The sequence below is a fragment of the Neomonachus schauinslandi genome, chromosome 3 (assembly GCF_002201575.2).
Source record: "Neomonachus schauinslandi chromosome 3, ASM220157v2, whole genome shotgun sequence".
Taxonomy (NCBI): Eukaryota; Metazoa; Chordata; class Mammalia; order Carnivora; family Phocidae; genus Neomonachus; species Neomonachus schauinslandi.
Window position 1 is genome coordinate 66,827,077 of NC_058405.1, and position 27,392 is coordinate 66,854,468.

General features: G+C 34.9%; 1 protein-coding gene and 1 pseudogene across 1 annotated transcript in view; both read right to left on the bottom strand.

Moving 5' to 3' along the window:
* NBEA (neurobeachin) overlaps window positions 1-27,392 on the bottom strand; it is a 748,838-nt gene that overhangs the window by 610,462 nt on the left and 110,984 nt on the right. Inside the window, 2 exon segments of the mRNA XM_044913201.1 lie at window positions 23,924-24,070; window positions 26,502-26,621. Of these exon segments, the coding sequence (XP_044769136.1) occupies window positions 23,924-24,070; window positions 26,502-26,621 (267 nt within the window).
* LOC110570190 lies at window positions 16,267-18,864 on the bottom strand (annotated as a pseudogene).

A 27,392-nucleotide genomic window follows, 5' to 3' on the forward strand; every position in this document is an offset into this window, starting at 1 on the left:
CAGAAGAAAGAGAAATTAAGGAGTCGATCCCATTTACAATTGCACCCAAAACCATAAGATACCTAGGAATATACCTAACCAAAAAGGCAAAGAATCTGTACTCAGAAAACTATAAAATACTCATGAAAGAAATTGAGGAAGACACAAAGAAATGGAATAAAGGTTCCATGCTCATGGATTGGAAGAACAAATATTGTGAAGATGTCAATGCTACCTAGAGCAATCTGCACATCCAATGTAATCCCTATCAAAATACCATCCACTTTTTTCAAAGAAATGGAGCAAATAATCCTAAAATTTGTATGAAACCAGAAAAGGCCCCGAATAGCCAGAGGAAAGTTGAAAAATAAAAGCAAAGCTGGTGGCATCACAATTCCAGACTTCAAGCTCTATTATAAAGCTGTAATCATCAGACAGTGTGGTACTGCACAATAACAGACACATAGATCAATGGAACAGAACAGAGAGCCGAGAAATGGACCCTCAACTCTATGGTCAACTAATCTTCGACAAAGCAGGAAAGAATGTCCAATGGAAAAAAGACAGTCTCTTCAACAAATGGTGTTGGGAAAATTGGACAGCCACATGCAGAAGAATGAAACTGGACCATTTCCTCACACCACACACAAAAATAGACTCAAAATGGCTGAAAGACCTAAATGTGAGATAGGAGTCCCTCAAAATCCTAAAGGAGAACACAGGCAGCAACCTCTTCGACCTCAGCTGCAGCAACTTCTTCCTAGAAACATTGCCAAAGGGAAGGGAAGCAAGGGCAAAAATGAACTATTGGGACTTCATCAAGATAAAAAGCTTTTGCACAGCAAAAGAAACAGTCAACAAAACCAAAAGACAACCCACAGAATGGGAGAAGATATTTGCAAATGACATATCAGATAAAGGGCTAGTATCCAAAATCTATAAAGAACTTATCAAACTCAACACCCAAAGAACAAATGATCCAATCAAGAAATGGGCAGAACACATGAACAGAAACTTCTTTTTCCAAAGAAGACATCCAAATGGCCAACAGACACATGAAAAAGTGCTCAACATCGCTCGGCATCAGGGAAATCCAAATCAAAACCTCAATGAGATATCACTTCACACCAGTCAGAATGGCTAAAATTAACAAGTCAGGAAACAACAGATGTTGGTGGGGATGCGGAGAAAGGGGAACCCTCCTACACTGTTGGTAGGAATGCAAGCTGGTGCAGCCGCTCTGGAAAACAGTATGGAGGTTCCTCAAAACGTTGAAAATAGAGCTACCGTACAGTCCAGCAATTGCACTACTGGGTATTTACCCCAAAGATACAAATGTAGAGATCTGAAAGGGTACATGCACAATGTCCACAATAACCAAACTGTGGAAAGAGCCGAGATGTCTATCGACATGGTATATATATATACCATGGAATACTATGCAGACATCAAAAGGAATGAAATCTTGCCATTTGCAATGACGTGGATAGAACTGGAGGGTGTTATGCTGAGCGAAATAAGTCAATCAGAGAAAGACATGTATCATATGACCTCACTGATACGAGGAATTCTTAATCTCAGGAAACAAACTGAGGGTTGCTGGAGTGGTGGGGGGTAGGAGGGAAGGGGTGGCTGGGTGATAGACATTGGGGACAGTATGTGCTATGGTGAGCGCTGTGAATTGTGTAAGACTGTTGAATCACAGACCTGTACCTCTGGAACAAAAATACATTATATGTTAAAAAAAATAAATAAGAAGATATCAGGAAGGGAAAAATGAAGGGGAGGAAATCGGAGGGGGAGACGAACCATGAGAGACTATGTATGGACTCTGAGAAACAAACTGAGGGTTCTGGGGGGGGGGTTGGGGCATGGGTTAGCCTGGTGATGGGTATAATGAGGGCACGTACTGAATGGAGCACTGGGTGTTATACTAGACAATGAATCATGGAACACTACCTCAAAAACTAATGATGTAATGTAAGATGAGTAACATAACATAATAAAATGAAATTAAAAAAAAGAAAGGTATTGTTAGAAATGGTTAGAATTTCTCTGCATATATAAATTTGACAATGACAATATTTAAACTGCAAAAATCACATATTATTATTATTATTTTCAACTTACAACTATGAAAACTGAATGTTAGATTAAGATCTGGAAGGAATAGTGCCAAGACACAATACCAAATGTTCTGACTCATAGTACTAATGGATTAATGGTGAAGTGATCTGGATTATAATCCAGGGTCTACCACTAATTATCTCTAGACCTTTATTTAATAAGTGTCAAAGAAATCATCTAACCAGTGTGGCCCCATTTCATTACTCTAATGTTACAGTAAGGTTAAACCAAATGTTCCAAACTCGGACTCTTACAGGAGGCAAATAGGTATGTGTATAAATGAAGCATGCCGCATGTGGATTTCTTCAGACTAGACAGTGCATGTCCTGTCTAAAAGTGCCCCTCAGTGCTCAGCTCAAATCAATTATTGTACCATGTTGCCAGTTCTTCAGTATTTTTCAAAAGAAACATGAACTCTGGACTTCCTTATAAAATCACCTAATCTGTAATTTAATGCAAATGTTTAAAAACACTGTGGAGACCAAACATGTCAGGCCACATTTAGCCCATTTTCTACTTTTAAACTAGTACCAGAGAGAGCTTCCCTTCCTTGAACATGGGACGCAAACCATTTATTAGGCATCTACCAATACAAGAGCAACATGAATAAATGAAAATTTGTATATATGTGCCTATGGATGGTAGTGTTTGTCTTTTAAATGTAAGCACATTACATATTTCGACACAAGAAATAAGCTAACAAAATTTCAGTCCTTTGGATCAAAACTTGCTTTCTCTTCTCAATTAAATGGAATGTAGAACTTTATCTGCCACCTCAGAGTTTCAAAATTTAATCTGTTTATGTAACTCACAGATTCACACTTCCTAATCTAGAGGTAACAGTTGGGCTTAACACATGTTCTGGTTTAAAATAAAGATTATATTTCAGTCCCTCTTGCACTGAAGAATAGGCGACAACAACAATAAAAAAAGAATTTTTAAAAAAGTAGTATCTGAATGAAATTATGAGTTAAATATACTAGGTAGTAATATTGGCAACATAAAACCAATTTAATTTGCCTTCTTCACTGGTTGCCTTGGTATTAAAAAATAAACATTTTAATAAGCATTTAGGTAGAATTATACATACTCAAAATTTCTAATATTTATGTTTCTAATCCAATCATTTTCAAGTAAAATAGATTATTTATGTTGCAAAGCACTGATCAAAAGCAGATTTAATTATTTTGGAGGAGTAAAACATATGAGTTAGTTTGTAGAAATAAAAGTATTTAATTGAGGGAATTTGGGGGAAGAGTATATATGACATTAAAACACTGGAGAAGCAGCCCAAATAAGGAAGAGGGGAGTCAAGGAGTTGGATGACCCAAGGGCAAGTTGGAGTTTAGAGTTTAATCAAGTAGAAGAGTGGTGCTTCCTTTTGTTGATGATATTATACCAAGAAAAGCAATATGTAAATGATTGAAATAGCAACTGGACGAAGAGGAACATGTGTTCTAGCCAGTAGAGCTCCCTTATATTAAGGGATTTTTTGAATTTGAAAAAAAACAAAGGCAACAAAAGCAAAAATAAACCAGTGGCCCATTGGGCTACATCAAACTAAAAAGCTTCTGCACAGTGAAGGAAACCACCAACAAAATGAAAAAGCTATCAAATAGTAGGAGAAAATATCTGCAAATCATATGCCTGATTAGGGGTTAATATCCAAAATATATAAAAAACTTATATAAGACCAAAAAAAAAAAATCTGATTTAAAAACAGGCAGAGGACCTGAATAGACATTTTTCCAAAAAAGACATATAGATGGCCAACTGACACGCTCAAGATCACTAATTAGGGAAATGTAAATCAAAACCACAATGAGCTATTACCTCACACCTGTTAGAATGCCTATTACCAAAAAGACAAGATATAAGTGTTGTCAAGGATGTGCAGGAAAGAGAATCCTTTTGCACTGTTGGTGGGAATGTAAATGCAACAACTACGGAAAACAGTATGACATGTTTTCAAAAACTTAAAAACAGGGGCACCTGGGTGGCTCAGTCGGTTGAGAGGCTTGGTTTTGGCTCAGGTTATGATCTCGGGGTCTGGGATTGAGCCCCATCTTGGGCTCCACTCTCAAGTGGAGTCTGCTTGGGATTCGCTCCCTCTCCCTCCGCCCCTCCCCTCCCCACTCACAAAGGCAAACACAGGTGCTCATGCACTCTCTCTCTCTCCCTCTCTCAAATAAATTTTTAAAAACTGAAATATTATAAAAAACTTAAAGATAGAACTACCACAGGATCTAGCAATTCGACTTCTAGATATTTATCCAAAAAAACAAAAAAAACATTAATTCAAAAAGATATATGTACCCCCACGTTCACTGCAGCATTATTTACAAGAACCAAGACATGGAAGCAACCTAAGTGTCCATAGATAAATTAATGGATAAAGAAAATGCGGTATATGTATGTATACAATGGGATGTTATTCAGCCATAAAAAAGAATGAAATCATGCCATTTGTAAACAACATACGGACCTTGAGGGCATTATGCTAGGTGAAATAAGTCAGACAGAGAAAGACCAATACTATATGACCTTACATATATGTGGAATCTCAAACAAAGAACTCATAGATACAAAGAATGACCACAGGTGGAGGGCGGGGGTCATAGATAAATTGGTGAAGGTATTCAGAAAGTGTAAGCTTCTACTTTTAAGAGGAATAAGTTCTGAAGATACAATATACAAAATGTGGATTAGCGTTAATAATACTTTATTGTATATTTGGAAGTTGCTAAGAGAATAGATTTAAAAGTTCTCAGTACACACTAAAAATTATGACTATGTGAGGTGATGGATGTGTCAACTAACCTTATTGTGGTAATCATTTCACAATATATACATATCTCAAATCATTATGCATGCTTTAAACTAATATAATGTTATGTCAATTTTATTTCAGTAAAACTTGAATAAAAGCTTTGAAATTTAAAAAAGTAAAATTACTGTATTGTCAGTTTTATACAGTGCAATAAATAGTTAAAAACATAAAGTTCAAAATCAGTTGGACTTAAGTCTGAATCTGAACTCTATCACTGATTAGATGTGTATCCATCCACAAGTTATTGACCTCTCACCTGTTACACACCTAACAGATAAAATAGTAAATAGAGTACTTTGAACAATAAATATATGGATCTTTAAAAGCAACTGAAAATGGTAGCTGCTATTACTGTGTTCTTTTCTACTTAGTATTATAGAGATATTTTTTATGTTCAATATTTTTTCATAAATGTCACTCAGAAAACATTTACCATAAACTTTATGTATGTATGTAATGGTATACTGCACTTACGGTAGTGAACACTCATATATCTGTAACATAGTTGCTAATGAGGCAAAGCCTCATTGAGTAGAACCCTAATCACCCAAACTGGAATTACGTAGTATGAATATGAGAAAATGTACCAGAAGATGCTAAACTCAACTAAATTAAGTTTATCTAATTGCTACAAGAGCAAAGACTTGTCATTTTCTAATACTAATATCTGAAAACTTCACCAATGTCAAGAATATAGCCATTTTCCACTGAAGTTATGTAAGAATAACATATATATAGCAATACCTGTTGCTCTTCTAGGATCACTATGTGACAAGTGCTGCTGATTTTAATAATGACATTGCAACATTCCATGAATTATATTTCCTGATGTATAACTAAGAGAATGTTGCCACCTATATATTGTAGAGTTTTCCCTTCAAAATGAATAATCCACCTGAATTCATTAAAAGTAATTCAGACTCTAATATCTACTCTAATATCTACATTTCCAAACTTCTCTAGGAAAATACATAAATAGGATCAATCCATTCTTCTGCTACAATTTCTTAATAATTCCAAATGACTAGAAAATCAAAATTCCCTATTTTGATATTCAAAATCTCCAAAAACTTGGTTTCAATCTATCATAATCATCCTCACATTCCACCATAAACCACTCAGCCTATCTACTCTGTATTCTACCATGAATCCATGCCTGATTGTGGATTAATCCATAAACACATCCTACATCCCTTGCTTCTATCCCTGTAATCATGCCCTCTCTTCTCACATTCTATCATCATGTCCTGCTCATCCTTCTGAAATTTATGTATTTTTCAAGAACCCTAAAAAACTTTGTCTGCGAAGAGTTCCTAAAGCCTTTGTAGCTGAAATTAATCATCCTTTCACAAAACTTTAATAGTATTTGCATTATATTTCCTTTTGGGTACACATTTCAACTTTCAATTATAAACATTTAGGGATATAATTATTCTCATAAAGAGTATAAGCTTGATCATTTTTAATCCTAAAAGCTTAGAACATTTCCTTGAAATAATCAATATTTGATATACTGATGAATTTTATTCAATTGCATGCCCTACAATCATTATTACCATCTCTTAATAAGCAAGAATATAAAGAAAAGATTATAGTCACAAAGATGTCAACAAATGGCAAATAGATCAGCACAGAAAATTTCTGTGCATGAAGTCAGTACTTCAATATAGTGGATAATTGTTCACCCAATCAAATCTTCTTTTTAAAGATTTCTTTATTTGAGAGAGAGAGAGAGAGAGCGCGCACGTGCAAGCAGAAGCAGAGGGAGAGAGAGAAGCAGACTCCCCACTGAGTGCAGAGCCTGAGACATGGGGCTTGATCCCAGGACCCTGAGATCATGACGTGAACTGAAGTCAAACACTTAACTGACTGAGCTACCCAGGTGCCCCCACCCAATCAAATCTTTAAAAATTATGATAATGGCAGATAACCAAGTATCAGCACTATAACTACAATATTTCAAATATTAAAGAAACATATCACTGATACTAACCAATATCCAAGACAAGTATTTAACATAATGATACCAAGAAACTACTTATATCAAATTAAGTAATCATTTGCCAATATTAACCAATTTCATGTAACTCATTCTTCTAATGCCAATAAAAGTTTTTAACATGCATGCAGTTGCATAGAAGAATGGATACTGCGATAAGCTAGAAATTTTTAAAATTAAACTGCAAAAGCAATCAGCATTATATAATCATAAAAGATATATGTTGTAGAAGTGATCTGGTTGGACACATGTATAAATAAATATAACCCAGCACAGTAAAACTCCAAAATTTCTATATCACTACTGTCATTCATTTGTATAATAATTACTGAGGGCCAAAGGATATGGAAATAAACCTCCTCTCACTGGGCTGACACTCCATAGTCTCAAACAATTGTGTGACCTCTACTACCTCTCTTCTGCTACTAGTTAACACCTGCTTTCTGCTAGGGCTCATGGAGCCTCCCCCTGTAAATGTACAGCTCTATACTTGGCAAAGAATGCACAAGAAACCCACAGAAAGACCTCTGCCCCTACCCCAACAGCTTGCTCCTTTTTTGCTCCCTGTTCCACATATTCTAGCTGTTTCAAGCTGCCCTGAATTCTGATCTCGACCTCCTCAGCTCAGCTGCCTCCACAGCTAGAATATGTGGAAATATTTTTATTGGCCCCAGCTAGATATCAAGGGTGAATACCAAGCTCATATTAAATATATTCCTACTCTCAAGGATCTCAGGCCTGTGCTGTGCATTGACAAGTGTCAAAAACAGATGCTTTGTACATTTTGCCCATATTTATAGTTATTTACAGTAGTACGGCACATTCAGTACCAGTTGCTCCAACATGGGACAAAATCAGAAATCAGGTTGAATGTTTTCTGAAATTAATTAATTAAGCCAACACTTATTTCTTGTCTTTTTATTTTAACCATTCTGACTAAAGGTGTAAAGTGATACCTAATTGGGGTTTTGATTTGCATTTCCCTGATGATTAGTAATGTTAAGCATCTTCTCATGTGTCTGTTGGCCATCTATATGTTTTCTTTGAAAAAATGTCTATTCAGGTCCTCTGCCCATTTTTTAATTGGATTGTTTTTTTGGAGCTGAGTTGCATGAGTTCCTTATATATTTTGGATATTAATCTCTTATTGGATATATCATTTGTATCTTCTCTCATTCAGTAGGTTGACTTTTCATTTTGTTGGTTATTTTCCTTCACTGTGCTGAAACTTTCTATTTTAATGCAGTCCTAATAGTTTATTTTTGCTTTTGTTTCTCTTGCCTTAGGAGACATATCTAGTAAAATGTTGCAAATGCCAATGTCAGAGAAAATATTGCTTGTGCTCTCTTCAAGGATTTTTATGATTTTCAGGCCTCACATTGAGTTTTTGTGTTTATTTTCAGCCACTGTAGAAGGCAAGTATGGTGGGTCGTCAAAAGATTGAAAATAGAAATACCCTGTAATCTAGTAATTCCACTACAGAGTATCTACCCAAAGAAAATGAAAACACTAATTTGGAATGATATATGCAACCCTATGTTTATTGCAGCATCATTTATAATAGCCAAGATATGGAAGATGATGGTTCCTAGAGGAGAGCAGGATGGGTAAAGGGGACTGCAGATACAAGGTTCCTGGAGTGGGGGGTGGGGTGGAAGGGATGGGGTGACTGGGTGAGAGACACTGGGGAGGGTGTGTGCTCTGGTAAGCGCTGTGAATTGTGCAAGACTGATGAATCTCAGATCTGTACCTCTGAAACAAATAATGCAATATATGTTAAGAAAAAAAAAAAGAAGAAGAAGGTAGCAGGAGGGGAAGAATGAAGCGGGGGAAATCGGAGGGGTAGACGAACCATGAGAGACGATGGACGCTGAAAAACAAACTGAGGGTTCTAGAGGGGAGGGGGGTGGGAGGAAGGGTTAGCCTGGTGATGGGTATTAAAGAGGGCACATTCTGCATGGAGCACTGGGTGTTATGCACAAACAATGAATCATGGAACACTACATCTAAAACTAATGATGCAATGTATAGGGATAATATAAGAATAAAAAAATTTAAAAAAAACAAAAGGTTCCAGTTATGGAATGAGTAAGTCACAGAAATAAAAGGCACAGCATTAAGAATATAGTCAATGATACTATAATAGTGATGCATGGTGACAAATGGTAGCTACAGTTGTACTGAACATAGCATAATGTATAAACTTGTCAAATCACTATGTTGTGTACCTAAAATGTATATAACATTGTGTCAACTCTACTCAAATAAAAATTCAATTAAGAAATTTTGTAATTAGATAGGTTTTAAGAGATTGTTTTGCAAATTCTACTTGTCATCCCCACAGAAAAAAAAATCATTTGAAGTTGAGAAGCTTCATGAACCTGAACTGGTTTTAAAGCTATCTTCTCTATGAAGTACTTCTCAGTTCCTATAATCAGAATCCTTTTCCATGATCCCATTGGACTTACTGTTCTCAGGTTATATCATGATTATAAATTCAACCAACTTCACTTTTTAGCTTTTTGTATGTTTTTCTCCCTCACTTGGTTATAAGTTCCTTAAAGGTAATTTACAGCTTTGCATGTTCCACAATGCTTATAATAGTGCTCCATGCATAGAAATGACTTAACAAATGTTCTCTGAATTTTAAAGTTGTATGAGGAAATTCATCTAAATAGAATCTTCAGTTTTTCCTCTAGTCATTTTAAAGCGACTTTAAATGACTTTTCCTTATTCAGAGAAAATTCAGAATTTAAAATAAAATTATCCATTAATCTTTTTCTAACTTTTTGGCATTTTTATTTTCTAATCTCTTTTTGACAATATACATCCACTTTATATTTAATTGCACTCATACTTTTAAGACTAAAAATATAACACTCATACTTTTAAGACTAAAAATATACCCATTTCTTCTTTGATTTTGATCTTCTTTCTGGATTAAATTCATCACAAAACTTTTGTTTTCTACTACTGCTAAAACCTACCACTTCTCAGTTTTTATTTCTTTAAATATCTTTCTTTGGCTCTTTTTTGCTTCTTTTTGCTTTTTTGTGCCCTTTCCTTTACTTACTACCTGTATAAAAGAGTTGGTTGCTTTGAGAAACACACAACCATTAAGTATGAATATGAAATCACCAATGTTCTTCACCACACACTGAACTTAAGCAATAAAATCTTTTCCCAGCTGAAAGTCTTGTACCAATAATTACTAATAAAATTCATTCCTATAATCTTCAATGAATTTAAGTGAAAAGTACTAGAAAACACTTAAGATATCACTCTGTTTGGCTCATGGTTACTATCCTTTTAAAACAATGTCTAAAACAGGTCATTAATTCTTCTTATCTTTTTTTATATGTCTATCATGCTTAAGATCTGAATACCTGCTTTTTTTTTTTTAAAGATTTTATTTATTTATTTGACAGAGAGACACAGCGAGAAAGGGAACACAAGCAGGGGGAGTGGGAGAGAGAGAAGCAGGCTTCCCGCTGAGCAGGGAGCCTAATGTGGGGCTCGATCCCAGGACCCTGAGATCATGACCTGAGCCGAAGGCAGACGCTTAACGAGTGAGCCACCCAGGCGCCCTGAATACCTGCTTTCTAAAAATAATGATTGAAATACTGACAAATGTATTGTTAAATACTGTAATTAGTTTTTCCACATTGGCATTTTAACAAGTCTGAAATGTATGTACATTCTATTGTCTGGAACAAAACCTTTACTTTCATTTTGTTCATACTGCTCAAAATGGAATAAATAATGTTTAATATATTCTCTGGGAAGTCATAAAATCTTGGGAAATATAATGTAATAAGTCTAATAAAACATATTCTTATTTGAAAAAAAAAAACTGGCCTTAAGTTTTTCAGTCTACGATGCAAATATCATATTCCCTACTTTGGTTTGTAGGAACAAAACAACCTCACATCATAATTAAATATAACATTTTTAGTTTTTTTAAAATTATGATGCAATTTAAATGACTATAAAGATAATCTATTATTAAAATATGATAATTTTCTTATATTTACTCCATTTTAGTATTTAGATTACTTCCAACATTTCAAAATTATGTATTAAGGTATAATAAGCAGGCTTATGCATAAATATCAGTATTCACTAAATTATTCCTTGAAGGATTTTCAGAAGCACAATTGTTATATAAAATGGTATGAGTAGGATGGGGGGGGAGAATGAGGAGTGACTGCCAATAGGCATGTAGGGTGATAGAAATGTTCTAAAATTGGATTGTGGTGATGTCTGTACAACTCTGTAAGTTACTTAAAATAATTTACTTGTACACTTAAAAGGAGTGAATTGTATGATATGTAAATTACATTTCCATAAAGTTGTTATAATTTTTCAAAAGAAAAAAGAAAACAGGGACATTCTCCAACCAGACATTGAGAGACATGGAATGAGAAAGGAAAATATAACCCATACATATGGAAAAGAGCAGGCAACAGAAACTGCCAGTGAGAGCAAACAGATGTCAGATTTAACAGAAAAAGACTCCAAAGTAGCCATTAAAAATACATTCAAAAAACTAAAAGAAAACCATAATTAGAGAAGTAAAGGTAGGTATGATGACAATGTCATATTAAATAGATTATCAGAGTGCCTGGGTGGCCCAGTCAGTTAAGCGTCCAACTCCTGGTTTTGGTACAGGTCTGATCTCAGGGTCATAAGATCAAGCCCCACACGGGCTCAGCACAGAGTCTGCTTGAGTTTCTCTCTCTTTCTCTGCCCCTGCCCCTGTGCTCGTGCTCTCTCACTCACTCTCTCACTGAAATAAGTAACTAAATCTTTAAAAAAGTTATTAAATAGAGAATATCAATTAAGAGAGAAATACTATAAAAAAATCCAAATGGAAATTCTAGAGCTGAAAAGTGTAACTGAATTGAAAATTTTTCTACAGGTGCTCAACAAAAGGTTTGAACAGAGGACAGAATTAGCACACATGAAAATAATAAAGATGATGTAATCCAAAAACCAGAAAGAAAAAAGAGTAAAGAAAAATTGGAGCCTCAGAGAAATGTGGGAAACAACTAAGTATACCAACATATGCAAAATGGGAATAGCAGGAGTAGAGAAGAAAGAGAAAAGAGAAAAATATTCAAAAACTTGATGAACTGAAAACTTCCCCAATTTTTGGAAAACATTAATTTGTACTTTCGAAAGCCCATGAACTCAAAGAAAAATAAAAGCAAAGAAATCTACAAACAAAAAAATCATAGTAAAAATGCTCGAAGCTAAAGACAAGGAGACAATCTTAAAAGCAGCATGAGAAAAATGACTCTTCACCTAAAAAAGAACACCAATAAGATCAAAAGTTGACTTCTCACCTAAAAAAATGGGAGGCCAGAACATAGTGAAATAAAACATTCAAAGTGCTTAAAGAAAAAACTTTCAACCAAGAATTTATATCCAGAAAAGCTATCTGAAAGCAAAATGAAATACATTCACAAAAAAATAAAAATGGAGATAATTTGTTGCTATCCGACCCACCCTACAAGAAATAACAAATGGAGTCCTTCAAATGAAAAGTAAGAAACCCAAAAAATAATTTGAATACACACACACACACACACACACACACACACAGGGACAAATATTAAAGATAAGTGAAGTAAAATCAAACATGTATAATCAAATCTCTGAAAAGGAAAACCAAAGTAAGGAAGCAACAAATTAGTATATATAAGAAAAAATTCTTAAAATATAAAAAGATGCAAAACTACATACTGAAAGTACAAACCACTTATCTGAGAAATCAACTCCAAAAAACCAAGACATATCTAGCAAAATTACTAGATATAAGGAAAAAAAAATGCTTTGAACATGTAGGCAAAAAGAACAAGTGCCTGATAACAGAAAAGATATTAGAACAGTCATCAGACTTTCAACAAAACATTTCAACCCAGAAGAAAATCAGTAACATATTTAAGACATTCAAAGAAAGGTTAGTCAAGGATTTTAAAAGCAGGCAAATGCCTTTCAAGTGTAAACACCCCTAATAAACTAATAATGAAATGCAGTTCTCAAGAAATACTATTCCCATAAGCCCTTCTAGAGAAATACACTACAGAATGAGCTTCAGATAGCCAAAATACATCAATATAAGGAATGTGATGAAACAAATATATAAGTACTTAAAGGACTGCAACTAGGGATTTTTCAAATTGAGAATAGTATGAAATAACTACATATACTCACAGTGTAGATCATACCATGTATTAGTCTGTTAGTGTTGCTACAACAAAGTACCAGAGTCTGGGTAGTTTAAACAAAAATTTATTTCTTTACAATTCTGGGGGCTAGAAGTCTAAAATCAAGGCGTCAGCAAACCTGGTTCCTTCTGAAACCTCTTCTCCCTGTATCTTCATATGGTTTTCCCTCTGTGCATGTTTGTATCCTAATTTCCTCTTATAAGGACACCATTCATATTAAATTAAGACCCACCTTAATAGCCACTTAAGTTTAATTACCTCTTTAAAGACCCTATCTCTAAATATGGTCACATTCTAAGCTACTGGGATCTAGGACTTCAGCATAAAAATTTGGGGGGGAATACAATTCAGCCTATAACATACTTAAACTATTAAAAAATGGCAAGGGGAATGAAGAGAACATATGCAAAAGAAATTAACTGTTTTCAGTAATAATGTCAGTAGAGTAGTATTGGTAGTATTGTTCAGAGATTGTTGTACATGTGACTATGGGCTTTCCTAACCCTATTACCCTCTGTACATTTGACAACCACTATTCTCAATATAGAAAAAAGGAGATACAGATTTAACTTAGAGAAGGTCAAATTAAACCAAAGTCCTCAATTTCACACTAATAAAAACTAAGGATTCATGGAATAATGGCTGATTCCAGGACTGAAACAACAAAATGTTCAGAATGAGTCTGAAATACTATCATGGGAAATAGCAAGAAATCTATCAAAGACTACAGGGTCAGGTCAAGGGACTAAGGAACCAATTGGAACAGACATTCATTGCTCAAAGGTGGGACAATTTTAATTTCAAAAAGGACAGTAACGGCTACAGATTGAAACACTTCAAATACATTTAAATCCATGAGTTTATAATGAAATTTTAAAAACGGTAATTGAAGATCTTTGAATAATGAAGAAATGAAATTAGGTTATACATTTCCCCTCTTGACCATCAGGAAGCATTATTAGACTGAGTTGGTGGAGTAAAAACATGTTGGTATATACAAAATGTTCCAATAATTAGATAAAAAACCTTGTAGGAATTACAGATTTTAATTTAAGACCAGTGAGTAAAAATTATATGAACTGGATAATAAAATAAGTCTAAAGGCATTACATTGGTGGGGGGAGGTAGAACCAGGTCACTGGAAAAATAGAACACTTTTCTCACCATTCACTGAAATTCTAGGATTTTAAACATAGTATCGCTTTAAAGTAATACACCTGAGTTTTTAAAAGATTTTATTTAGGTTTTTGAGAGAAAGCACGTGAGAGAGAGAAAGAAAGAGAGAGTGCGCATATGGGGGGGACGGGGTGGAGAGGGACAAGCAGACTGCCTGCTGAGCAGGGAGTCCAAGGCAGAGCTCAATCCCAGGGCCCTGGGATCATGACCTGAGCCAAAAGCAGAGGCTTAACCAACTGAGCCACCCAGGCGCCCCACAACTGATTTTTTAAAAATTTTTATTATGTATGTTAATCACCATACATCACTAGTTTTTGATGTAGTGTTCCATGATTCATTGTTTGCATATAACACCCAGTGCTCCATGCAGAACATGCCCTTTTTAATACCCATCACCAGGCTAACCCATCCCCCCACCCCCCTTCCCTCTAGAAGCCTCAGTTTGTTTCTCAGAGTCCATAGTCTCTCATGTTTCATCTCCCCCACCGATTCCCCCCCTTCATTTCTCCCTTCCTACATCTTCTTCTTTTTTTTTTTTTTTTAACATATATTATTTGTTTCAGAGGTACAGGTCTGTGATTCAACAGTCTTACACAATTCACAGCACTCAATGTCTATCACCCAGCCACCATCCCTCCCACCCCCCACCACTCCAGCAACCCTCAATTTGTTTCCTGAGATTAAGAATTCCTCGTATCAGTGAGATCATATGATACATGTCTTTCTCTGATTGACTTATTTCGCTCAGCATAATACCCTCCAGTTCCATCCACGTCGTTGCAAATGGCAAGATTTCATTCCTTTTGATGGCTGCATAATATTCCATTGTATATATATATCACATCTTTATCCATTCATCTGTCCATGGACATCTTGGCTCTTTCCATAGTTTGGCTATTGTGGACATTGCTGCTATAAACATCGGGGTGCACATACCCCTTCGGATCACTACATTTGTATCTTTGGGGTATATACCCAGTAGTGCAATTGCTGGGCCGTAGAGCAGCTTTATTTTCAGCTTTTTGAGGAACCTCCATACTGTTTTCCAGAGTGACTGCACCAGCTTGCATTCCCAACAACAGTGTGGGAGGGTTCCCCTTTCTATGCATCCCCGCCAACATCTGTCGTTTCCTGACTTGTTTTTAGCCATTCTGACTGGTGTGAGGTGGTATCTCACTGAGGTTTTGATTTGGATTTCCCTGATGCCGAGCGATGTTGAGCACTTTTTCATGTGTCTGTTGGCCATTTGGATGTCTTCTTTGGAAAAAGAAGTTTCTGTTCTTGTGTTCTGCCCATTTCTTGATTGGATCATTTGTTCTTTGGGTGTTGAGTTTGATATTTTAAAGCAAATATAGCTAAACAAATATGATCACAAGTGGTATATTTTCCAAAAGAATCACCTTAGAAATAATAGAATGTCTATTACTCAAAACATTCCTTATATCTAGGATTTTTAAAAACATTTTCAGAATTTACAGCATTTTCAAAGATCTTTATTAACAGGTGCTTGCAGTTTGCTGACTTTTTTGAAAAAAAATTTAAGTTGTAAACATTTATTACAAATTAAAAATGAGGTTCTTAAAAATCTCAACTTTTCCAGATATGAGACAATTTAAAAACCTTTTTAAGTGTATTGAGGAAAACAAGGCTTTAAAAAAAAAATGTTTGCCATTATCAAAAAAGAGACGTCTTTAGGTAAAGATAGTAAAAATTCCAGTCTGCAGAGATATGCAGAAAGTTTTAATTATCTGGTCAATGAACAAAAATTAAGCACTTGAAATCTTCAGCTCCAACCTTCTGTTATTTTTTATTGCAGCAACTTCGTATTCACTTCCTCTTGTTGGATGATTAAACCAATGGTAAGATGATAGCAGAGATGGTAAGCCTGCATTTACTCAGCCCTACACAGCCTTGGTAGGGGACTAATTCTCCACTGGTGGACCAGCAGCTTTGTCTCTTTGCCATCTTGTCACTTTGGGCTTTCTGGGCTTCTGTGTTGTGGTAATTGAAGTTGTAGCAGTACAGATGTTGAGGTGGCTGCTGAACTTGGGTCTCATCTCCTTGATTTTCCTTATCTCTTTCACTGCCATCCTCTTTAGGCTATCTTTGGCAAGGAGGGCCCCTGTGGAATGGTCATTTATAACGCCAATGCATATTCTGTCTCACTGGTCTACCTTGCTCTCCTGCACCCTGGTTGTCAGCACCCTCCATCACTTCTCCCCGCACAGGAAGGTTGGAATACTCTGTTCAAAACCCATCGGGTTTCCACACGTAGTAAAGTGGGCACCATGGCCTGCATTAGGGCCTGGCCTTCAGGAGCACTTTCTGATCCTGCATTCTTTTCCCCATTCTCACTATTCTGGAAATTCTACTAATAATTGAGTGGAGGACCCCTGCAACATGGATAGTGTTCATAATTTAGCAGATTACAGCCTGCTGCACATTTACTGCCTTGCACTGGAAATCTACCAGGGCCTGTAACATTTGTTGCCTTGCACCCTTTTTATCCTTTCAATGATATCAAACTCGACAGGCTCTCCATCTTGTATACTACAAAGGTACTTCCTGGGGTTATTCTTTTTTATGGCAGTCTGGTGTACAAATACATATTCTTTGGTGTCATTCCTGTTGATTAAACCATATCTGTTTCTCACGCTGAACCATTTTACCGTTCCCAAAAACTTCCTTGTGATGAACTTGACTCTTCAGGCACTGCCAATATGAGGCCACCCTTGCTGCCGCTCACTTTGAGGCTAGATCTCGGCCTCACTGTTCCAGGTTGCAGTGATGGTGAGTGGAGCCAGCAGCAGCAGTGGTGGTTCTTGGTGAGGAGAAGGTGGACAGGAGAGCTGCTCAGGGCTCTCTGGGATCCGCTCTCCACTTCCACTATTGATTGAACTCTGCAGCATTTTAAATTACATTTTTGAAGGCAAACTGTCATCCTCAAGGGATGGATTTAATTTTTGTAAAAAGAAAAACAACTTGAAGCCATGTCTGATGGATTAATAGGTGTCACAAAACGATCTATTATCAAAAATATAGCATAGCTCTAAAGTAATGAGAACTGTTTTCTTGTGTCACTTAAAAACTGACCCTTCAAAAGCAATTCCAAAAGAACTGCAACTAACTTGAAAAATGGTAGCATACTTTGAGTCAGTATCCTAAAGATACTGACTAAAATGAAAAATCATTTAAAGTATGACAGTTTAAAAATAAAGCTTCACTATTTTGCAGAGAAAGTTTACATAATCATATTCATGTGCACATAAGTACATATTACTCAGAGGTTTTTCTATAAATTTTTATTTACAAATATATTGAGCATAAATAAATGTATACTACAGTAAAAGCAAATAATCAGGAGACCAGAAGAAAACAGCTACATATAAACAGTTCTTCAAAAGGACAAAACGTGGAAGTGGGAGTTGCAGAATATTATAAAGGCAGAGAGAGAAAGTCTTGTTATGCAATGTACTAGAACGATACAAGCAAAACTAAACAACTATATTTTCAATCATAAATTAATGTTTCTCTTTCAATTCTGAAAAAAAATACTACTGTCTTCATTAAATAAAGGACTTTTCACCCATCTCAACTAACTGTAAGGTGATAATCAAGATCACCCATGACCGCCATGCTGCTAAATCCAACAGCCATTTCTCAGTCCTGATTTACTTAACCTGTCAGCAGCATTTGAAAATTAATCACCTCCTCTTACTTTAAAAACATCCAGGACACCATACTTTCCTGTTCTCTGGCATTTTCCTCTTACTCCCTTGCTCTCCTTCTAATTTTCCCTTACTAGGTCCTTCTCATCTCCACAACCTGCAAACTTTGGCTTTTCCAAGGAGCCATTACTCAGTCATCTTTTATCTCTGAACTCACTTCATTGGTATCTAAATCCAGTCTCATAGCTTTAAATCCTCTCTATACCCTACCAATGCTAAAGTTCCATCTCCAACCTAGACTTCCCCCCACCAAACTGCAGGCTTATATCACTTCTCCATTTAGATGTCTAACTGACCTCTCAAACATATGTCCAAAACCAAACCCTGACCTTACTCCCCAAAATTTGGTCTTTCCAAATCTTTCCTATCTTAGTAAATAAAAAACCCATCAGTTCAGTTGTTCAGACTAAAATAATTGGGTCACCTTTGAATCTTCTCTTGCACCTTTAGCGCACATTCCTAGGGAAAGAAAATGCTACTGGCTTTACCTCCAAAATATATGCAAAACCTGACCTCTTAGAGTATTTTAGGTATAGCTTATCAAAACTCCAACCAAGTTCCACTATTTTCTACGGCTATCAGCCTTGTCTATACTCCCTCTATCCTAGTCACAGTGAAACACAGTGTTTGTTAACCTATCAAGTAAGATCCTATTAAGTGGCCTTTACACTTGCTGTCCCATGTGCCCTGAAAGCTCTCCCCCAAATATTCACCTGATTGACATCAACTTCACCTCCTTGAAGTCTTTAGTGCCATCTCCTCTATCACTCTATAAAAACTGCAGTCCACCATTTTCCGTCATTCTTACATGCTTTATTTTTCCCATAGCACTTACCACCATCTAGCACACTATCTGTTTTTTTGGTTTTTGTCTGTCCCCTCCCATGATAATCTACATTCTCCTTCTCCCCAATAAAGGCAGGGATTTTTGTCTGTTTTGTTCACTGTCATATCCCTAGCACCCAGAACATCTAGAATAACAGTGCCAATAAACAATATTTAATAATATTTACTAAAAGAATAAATGGATGAATCAATGAATGCCTCTTACTCATATCTATTTTACCTTCTCTCCATTAACTTGCATTAATTTATTTTGTTTCTCCTTTCCATTGAGTATATGTAGAATATATGTTATCTTTCATTTCAAAAAGAAGTCTATATAGCATAGGGAAATTAAATACTGGATACTTAACATTTCAAGAAAAGATATATGGCTTTGAATTTGTTAATTTCATTTTGACTATTGAAGTTCAGTCAGTATTTTTCTATCCCACAGATATTTTTTAAAATATGAAAAGTTTGCATTTATATCCCCTCCCAGAATCTTCTATTAGAGCTGCCATATATATTAAATTTATTTATATTTTAAACCAATAAAAGACAGTATAATAATTTGTGCTTTAATCAGTAGTATACGTTTTAAAGAAAGTAAGAGAAAAGATATTTTATTTATCCATATATTTATCATTCTGAATGTTTTCATTCATTCATTCTTAATGATCCAAGTTTCTTTCTTCAGAATTCTGGGTTGACAGGTTCTGCTCCAGCTCTATGGTTTCCCTGGGTTTCCCTGACTTTATTTGCCTTGGAGTTTACATAGTTCCTTCAATCTATAAATATAAGTTTGTTTGTTTGTTTGTTTTATGAAATTTGGGAAGTTCTCTACCATTATTTCCTCATATATTTTTTCTGGGCCTTTCTCTTATACATTGCATATGGCATTTCAAAACCACCCCATACATCTCTATGGTTTTCTTCTTTCCCCCCTAAATCTTTTCTCTCTCTTCTAATGGTTCTGTCAAACTATATCCAAGATTATTTATTTCTCTATCATATCAATTTTGCTAATAATAAACCCATACAGTGGATTTTTTAACTTCAGATGTATTTTTCAGTTCTAAAATTTCCACTTTTTAAAAATTTTGTGGCTGATAATTCCCAGTTCATTACAAGCAAATTTTTTTGACCTCACTAGTTATAATAGCTCCCTAAAAGTGCTCACGTAATAATTCCATGATTCTGGGCTACCTGGGAGTTGGTGTGTGCTGATTTTCCCTTTCCTTGAGAATAAGTCACATTTTCCTGGCTTTTCATAGGATGAGCAATTTTGGATTATATGCTGGACATGGTGAAAATTACTCTGTAGAGACCATATTGTTCTGCAAAGTATTTTTGTTTCGTGGGGTCATTTTCTTGCTTAGATACAATTACAGACTGTCATACCTCCTATGTATGGTATCTCAGATCTCAGTTCAGTTCTTGAAGCCTTATTTACAATCTATTATCAGTTTGTCATGATCACCATGGTTTCAGGAGTTGGTCAGAGATTCAAGCTGAGTTTTTTTAAAATACAGAATTCAGATTCTTCTCTGGCTGTCTCTTTTCTGAGGTTGCCCATTAATCTCCATGTGATGTTGACTGGCCAAGTACTTTTTACGTTAATTTTTCTGGCCAGAAAGTTGTACTATCAGAGTAAAAAATGGAGAATTCAGCCCATGCTGACCACTTGTTTCATGTTTTAACACCTCTCTAAAACCTGGTGGCATTTATTCAGTCTTAAGAGCCCTCACATAGTTGTTTTCTGTATAATGTGCAGAATTTTAAGAGGTTATTGTGGGAATATCACTTTCTTAGGAGCTTGCCTATCCAAGCAAGTATCAGAAAACCTCCAAAGTGATTTTTTTTAATGATTTTTATTTATTTATTTGAGAGAGCGAGCGAATGCGTGCACAAGCAGGGGGAGGAGCAGAAGGAGAGGGAGAAGCAGGCTCTGCACTGAGCAGGGAGCCCGATGATGTGGGGCTTGATCCCAGGACCCTGGGATCATGACCTGAGCTGAAGGCAGACACTTAACCAACTGAGCCACCCAGGAGCTCCTCCAAAGTGATTTTTAATTTTGGAGGCTGTTCCATACATTTTCTCTGTATCAGTTAGATCTTTATCATAATATAATAAACTGATAAAGAATCATTAGGCTATCATTTTCTTGAATGGAGGACAAAACACAAAACTTAATATTGAAAAATTTAGCCATGGAGATGAACTACTCGCCACAAGAGGCTATAAGATAATTAGGAAATGTCTAATAACAATTATAAAATATCAAAACTTTAAATCTGTTTTGCAAGTTTATGTCAAAAGGCCACTGTATGTATAAGACTTTATAATCTTGTAGACACTGAATAACCCTATCAAATAGAGCTCCACAATACACTTAACTCACAGTAAATTTTTCTATACTAGACAAAGTTACAATGAGAAATTCTGTTGTTTTACAAATTACTTCCAAATCTAATGATTTATTTGATTAGTAATACCCTCCTTTTATTTACTGTTTCCCTAAAATAACTAAGTACAAAATATTCACTGACAAGCTATACTGCTCAAAACCAGACAATTCACAGAAAGAAAATTACCTAATACTCTAATGGTCAGCAAGTCAAAATCACACAGGCCAGGCTGCATAGTATATATTGTTTGAGGACATTATTTTGGGGGGAATTAATTTATTTTATTTCAGGGCCCAGATGTTGACATGCTATCTACATTAAGCCCAGAATCATAGGGAATACCAACAATTACACTTATTGGAAGCTCCATATAACGTGCATCAATGACTATAAATACATTATTATATAACAATTAATAATTCTAGCTTCATCTGTGATTTAAGCCAAATGTCAACTAGTTATTATATCCTGAACACCATAAAAGTTCCACTGCAGTTCTCTACCCCTTCAACTCATAGGAAGTGACTGCCTCCTACTCTACCCAAGAAAATTGAGACTACTATGTGCAAACCACTTCAGCTTTTTTCCTTGTCTTCATTTGTATCCTTTCCTCTTTCCCTTCATTCTCTGAATTTCTAGAAAACAACTTCAATATCAAAAATTTTTACAGATGCCTGTCCTGATAGTAATTCTATTTTAATATTTACATATTGAGAAAATACATATACACCCATGGATTTACAGTCTATTTCCATTAATAACACAGGGCTCAGGGGGCACCTGGGTGGCAGAGTCGGTTGAGCATCGACTCTTGGTTTCGATTCAGGTCATGATCTCAGGGTCGTGAGATTGTGCCTCAGGGGCTCCACGCTCAGCAAGGACTTGGCTTGGGACTCTCTCTCCCTCCGCCTTTCTCTCTCCCACTTTAAAATAAATAAATAAATCTTTAAAAAAAAAAAAAAAAAAAACAAGGGGCTCAGTGTGCTATATACCCATAGGCTGGGAACTTTCAAAACTTAATACTTTTTCATGCAATGCCCAAAATTTAGAGGTATTATCTTTTAAAAGTTCTGACTTTGATATAGGTACTCTATTGACTACGTTAGGATGCTAGGAATACATTCTCTATCACATGAGTATTTGTGTATACAACACAGTGACACAGGGTTACTACTCATTTTCACTTTTATTCTAAAAGACTATGATGAGAAAGAACCATTATGACAAATTACTAAGTTTGCAAAGTGGTTCAAGACAATGTTTGCTCCTTTCTAAATAAGAGAATTACATAACTTGTTTATATTTAGTCCTTTTCTTTTTTCCTGCCAGGAAGCTCCCGTCAATTCTAAAATTGCACTGTAGCAATCATATTGGATTTAGAGTTTGCATATCTGTTTTTTCTTCATTTCTATCTTAATTATGCATCATTGATTTGATTCATTTAATATCATTCTGGCAGTGCTTGAAGAAAGCCACTTCAAATATTTTAGGCCAAGCCAAAGAAGCACAAAAGGAGGCAGAATGTATATTAATCCAAAAATCTGAATTACAGAAACATTCCTGTGCAAATCCAATACATGGCAGAACTAGGACCTAAACCAAAGGACGCACAGAAGAAAAAGTGCTATATGAGCACAAATTCATTTCTAGGGATAGTAAAATTAATGCTACGGGCAAAAGATGGTAGCAAGTATTTTCACCTTGACGTAAAAATGACGGCATTATTGTCATTTAATATTGTGATTATTTTAAAATCACTGGGAACAGAAATATTTTAGTACCCCTTTTTTCATAATACAATCTTCACACTGATTAAACACTAAATTAAAAAAAAAAAAAAAGCTCCTCCATGCAAGACATGTACTTCTTCAGAATTATAAATACTTTGACTTACACTGCATGAGTTTCTCTCAGCTCCAAACAGTTTGGGATGTCACAGCTCCCAATGTGATTTAAATAAAACTCATATTTCCCTAGCCAGGGGTACTGCACACTAAAACCTAATTCATGTATGTGAATGCAATATCTTGCCTAAATAAGTCTTCATTTTGAAAGTTAAAAAACAGAAGAGTATGATAAATCATATTAAATAATTGATTTTGCAAAATTCAGATACTCACTACTGTACTGATCTTCTCTGCCTATTGTAAAGGAAGAGCAAAAGTAAAAACTAAAACTGAATTAATTTCAGCCACATGTGATTTTATACCATTTTCCTTTTAAATCTTTATTCTTTCCAAATTATCTCTAATTTGAACAATAATGGTCATTTCATTTGTTCATTATGTATTTCAAAATTTGAGATTTTAAGTACCACATTAAGCAATATGGTTTTATAAAATTTATTATTTCAGAATTATGTTAACAAAAGCCATGGCTTTCATATTAGAAAATAGTCTAAAGAATTTTCAAAGTTCATGAAAGGAAAATAGTGAAAAAGAGAAAAAGCACCTTTGAAACAAAATGAGACCTGTAATAACAGCTGAGTTCCAAAAAACAGAGACAACTTTTAAATCACATTGAAGAAAGATTATCACTATATGTTATATTGTATCACATTTCACATAGAATTCACATAAAACTTTCCACAGAATTTGTAATAAGATAGTTATTACTACCTTATATCCAGGTCCTAACTGATGAATTGCAAATATCTGCGCAGGGTTGAGCGCTTCACTGAATACATACACGGCACCAAGCTGACCACAGAACACCCTATTTGCATCAGCAGTTTCTGAAGATCCGAGAAAGCACTTGTCATAGCTCTATTTTTAAAAAGTCATAAAAAAAAATCAATGTATTATTTTGTAATGATAAAATATTTAAGGATACCTGCCTTCACTGTCATGAATACCTTAAAATATAACAATAATAACAGAAGAAAGCATCACTTAAGACTTTATGGAGTATTTAAATAACAAAGGCCAGCTAAAGATTTTTAGAAAAAGTAAATCAGTTAAATATTTTGTATCTATAGACAAGCAAATCAAACAATAATCATCTATTCATTAATCACATAACCACTTTAGAAATGTTATACTTAAAGGCAAAGTGCTTATAATTTTATTTACAAAAGTAAAACCAATTTTCAAACTCTTAATAATTTAACAATTGTCCATGTAGAGAGAAATTTATCTGAATCAGAGAATGACCATTCCAAATTTTAACCATAAACACATAAGGCCTAATTTTTGAAACTATCTAATTTCTCCACCAGGGATATATATTACTCTATTTCTCCACACTAAGTCAAGGACCCTATGAAAATCACTTCCCTCTCTTCAATGAGCAGGCATTATGTAGAACCAAAAAAATAATGATCACCGAAATCTGCCACCTAAAGTAGATGGTATGGTGCTCTCCATCTGTAGAGTTGAAGACCTTAAGAAGCCACACTTACCTAGACCCTTCCCATCTCTGCTTCTTAAAATCTCACCCCAGTTTCCTGCCCCCATCCTCACATATTATTCCACACCTTAGCACTAAAAAGCAAGACATTAAATATGTATGGTATCCCTTTGGTGCCTCAATAGAATGACAAAATATTTGTGAATGAATTATGAAGACAAAAACTCCTCATCAAATACCCATTCTGTAATTAAAACTACAGGAACTAAAGAATTTACTGCATGATGTTATGTGTACATATGTGTTATTGCCCAGGCCTCTCCATTTTTTGGTGTACTATTGCAAATAACTCAAAAATTTAAGTCTTTCTTTTCTTTCTTTCTCTCCCTCCCTCCTCCTTTCTTTCCTTCCTTCCTTCCTTTTTAAATATAACTGTAGAGTTAGTGACAGTCAACAAAGGCTCTTGGGTTTCTTCCACTCTATAATAAAAACTCTCCCCTTTGGAAGGCAGACATGAAGCAGAATTTCATCTGTGTATCTAATTCTGACAAAATCATTCTCAAAAATTTACTGACTGTTGCCCAACTATGAGTTTCCAGGGCAGAAAAAGCAAATTTGTCCTATAAATGAACAGACAGTAAATATTCTAACCTTTTCAAGCCACATGTGGTTTCTGTCATATAATCTTTTTTGATTTTTGTTTGTCTGGATCTTTAAAAAAAGAAAAACCTCTAAAAATGAAAAACAAAACAAAACAAAACAAAGATTCTTAGCTCTCAGGTCATGCAAAAACAGGTCAAGGTTCAGATATGGTCTGCAGGGGGTACTCTTCCAACCCATGTCTCAGGGAAAAAGCTATGGACTTTGCACATAGTACTATTTAAAAGAATACCAGAGAGAACAAGAAGAGACCCTGCTCTTAAGTAAATTAAAGTCTGGAGAGATACGGACAATACTGAGAGGTGAATTTTGTTAAAAAGAGGCAAGTTTTTATAAAACGAGGTATACTGGAATGCTCATATATTATTGGGTTTGGAAGTACTTTTGGTACTAGAAAACATCTTTTACTTTGGTTCTAACATGTCAGCATAATGACAAGAGAAAGCCCAGAACAGAGTTCTTGAGGTTTTAACTCTAGATATTCTCTATCCAGAATCCAACTGTGTTACCTCCCTCACTACTAACAGGCTAGTCAAAACTAGTATTATGTTTGTTATTATTACAATAAGTCATTTAATTGATCTCCCTTCTGTCATTTTTTCCTTCAGAATATTCTCAATACTGCAGCCTGATGGATATTTTTAAAATATGAACCAACATTACATCACTTGTCTGCTCAAAACCTTCCAAAGATTTTTATGCTGGGTAAGATGGGAAAGCCCAGGTATTGTGTTTGCATATAAGGCCCCTGCAGGATTTCACCCTCTACTGTCAATCTAACCTTATCTCTTAACATTATTCTGCCCATTCCTCCCTCTGTTCTAGACATAGTGACTACATGTTACACTTAATCACTTTATTTAAAGTCTTCCTTTCACATCCAAATAAGGTACAAGACACAGTTTTTACTGCTTGAAATTCTAGAAAGAATAGAATACTGCATGGATGTTTTTGACCTAATACTTAATAATTTTTGAGCAATTTTCCTTTTTTTTCACCACTAATTATCTATTTTAGCAACTTAATTATATTAAATTTAAGACCCAAAAATTCATTTAACAGAAAAAAAACGTTCAAAGTACAACTATTAAGTTTCTACCAAACTATTTTATTATACAATTCATGTTATGAACAATGATAGATCACACACTCAAATACATTAAAGCACAAATTAAAAAAAAAACTTACATCATTTGTGTTAACATGCCAAGCCATATCACCATAGGATACCAGCTGTCCATTAACATAACACCGAATTTCACTGTTCCTCCATCGATTATAAATGTGGACAATGCTGATCATGTACCACTTAAATAAAAAAAATATTAAAGACCTTAATGTCATGTTTAGTTATTGTCTAAAAAAGCAATCATAACATTCATAATACACTACAAGAAATGCTTGAAAGAATAATAGTAATTACACATTACTATTTCAAGCTCCCCATCTTATTTCTCATTTTGCAGATGAAAGAAGTGACTCATAAACAATAAATCTGTGATGAAGACAGACCTAGAATGCCTTGAACCCTGGAATGATACTCCTTCTACTATACCAAGATCCAAATATTATGGAAATACAATATATTTGTGTTCATTCATTTAATAACATGTATATTCTGCCAGGCATCACAAATAACCAAGTCTGACCAGACAGAGCATAGGTCCAGCTCTCCTGAAATTCATGGTATAATGAAAGAGACACAGATTAGACAAGTAAAGATATATAAAATGACGAATAATGAAGACTACTATGAGGGAAAAAATAAAACCAGTGTAAACTGAGAAAGAATAACCTAGGAGTCTACTTTGGATTGCATGGTCAGGAAAGACCCGTCAGAGGAAAAACATTTTAACATTTATAATAAAATTTAGGTGATTTCAATTCCACAATTTAGATTTATTATGTCCAAGAATAATTACATATTTTTAACTTGATAATGTGTGAATATACATTAAGAATCAAGGAATGAGTTTATATTAAGTTCTAACTTTGTAGTTACTAGGGCCAACCAAAAGCATTTTAAGTGTATATTTTGATATAGAATGGTTTAAGTTCCGTAACAATTTGTGGATTCAA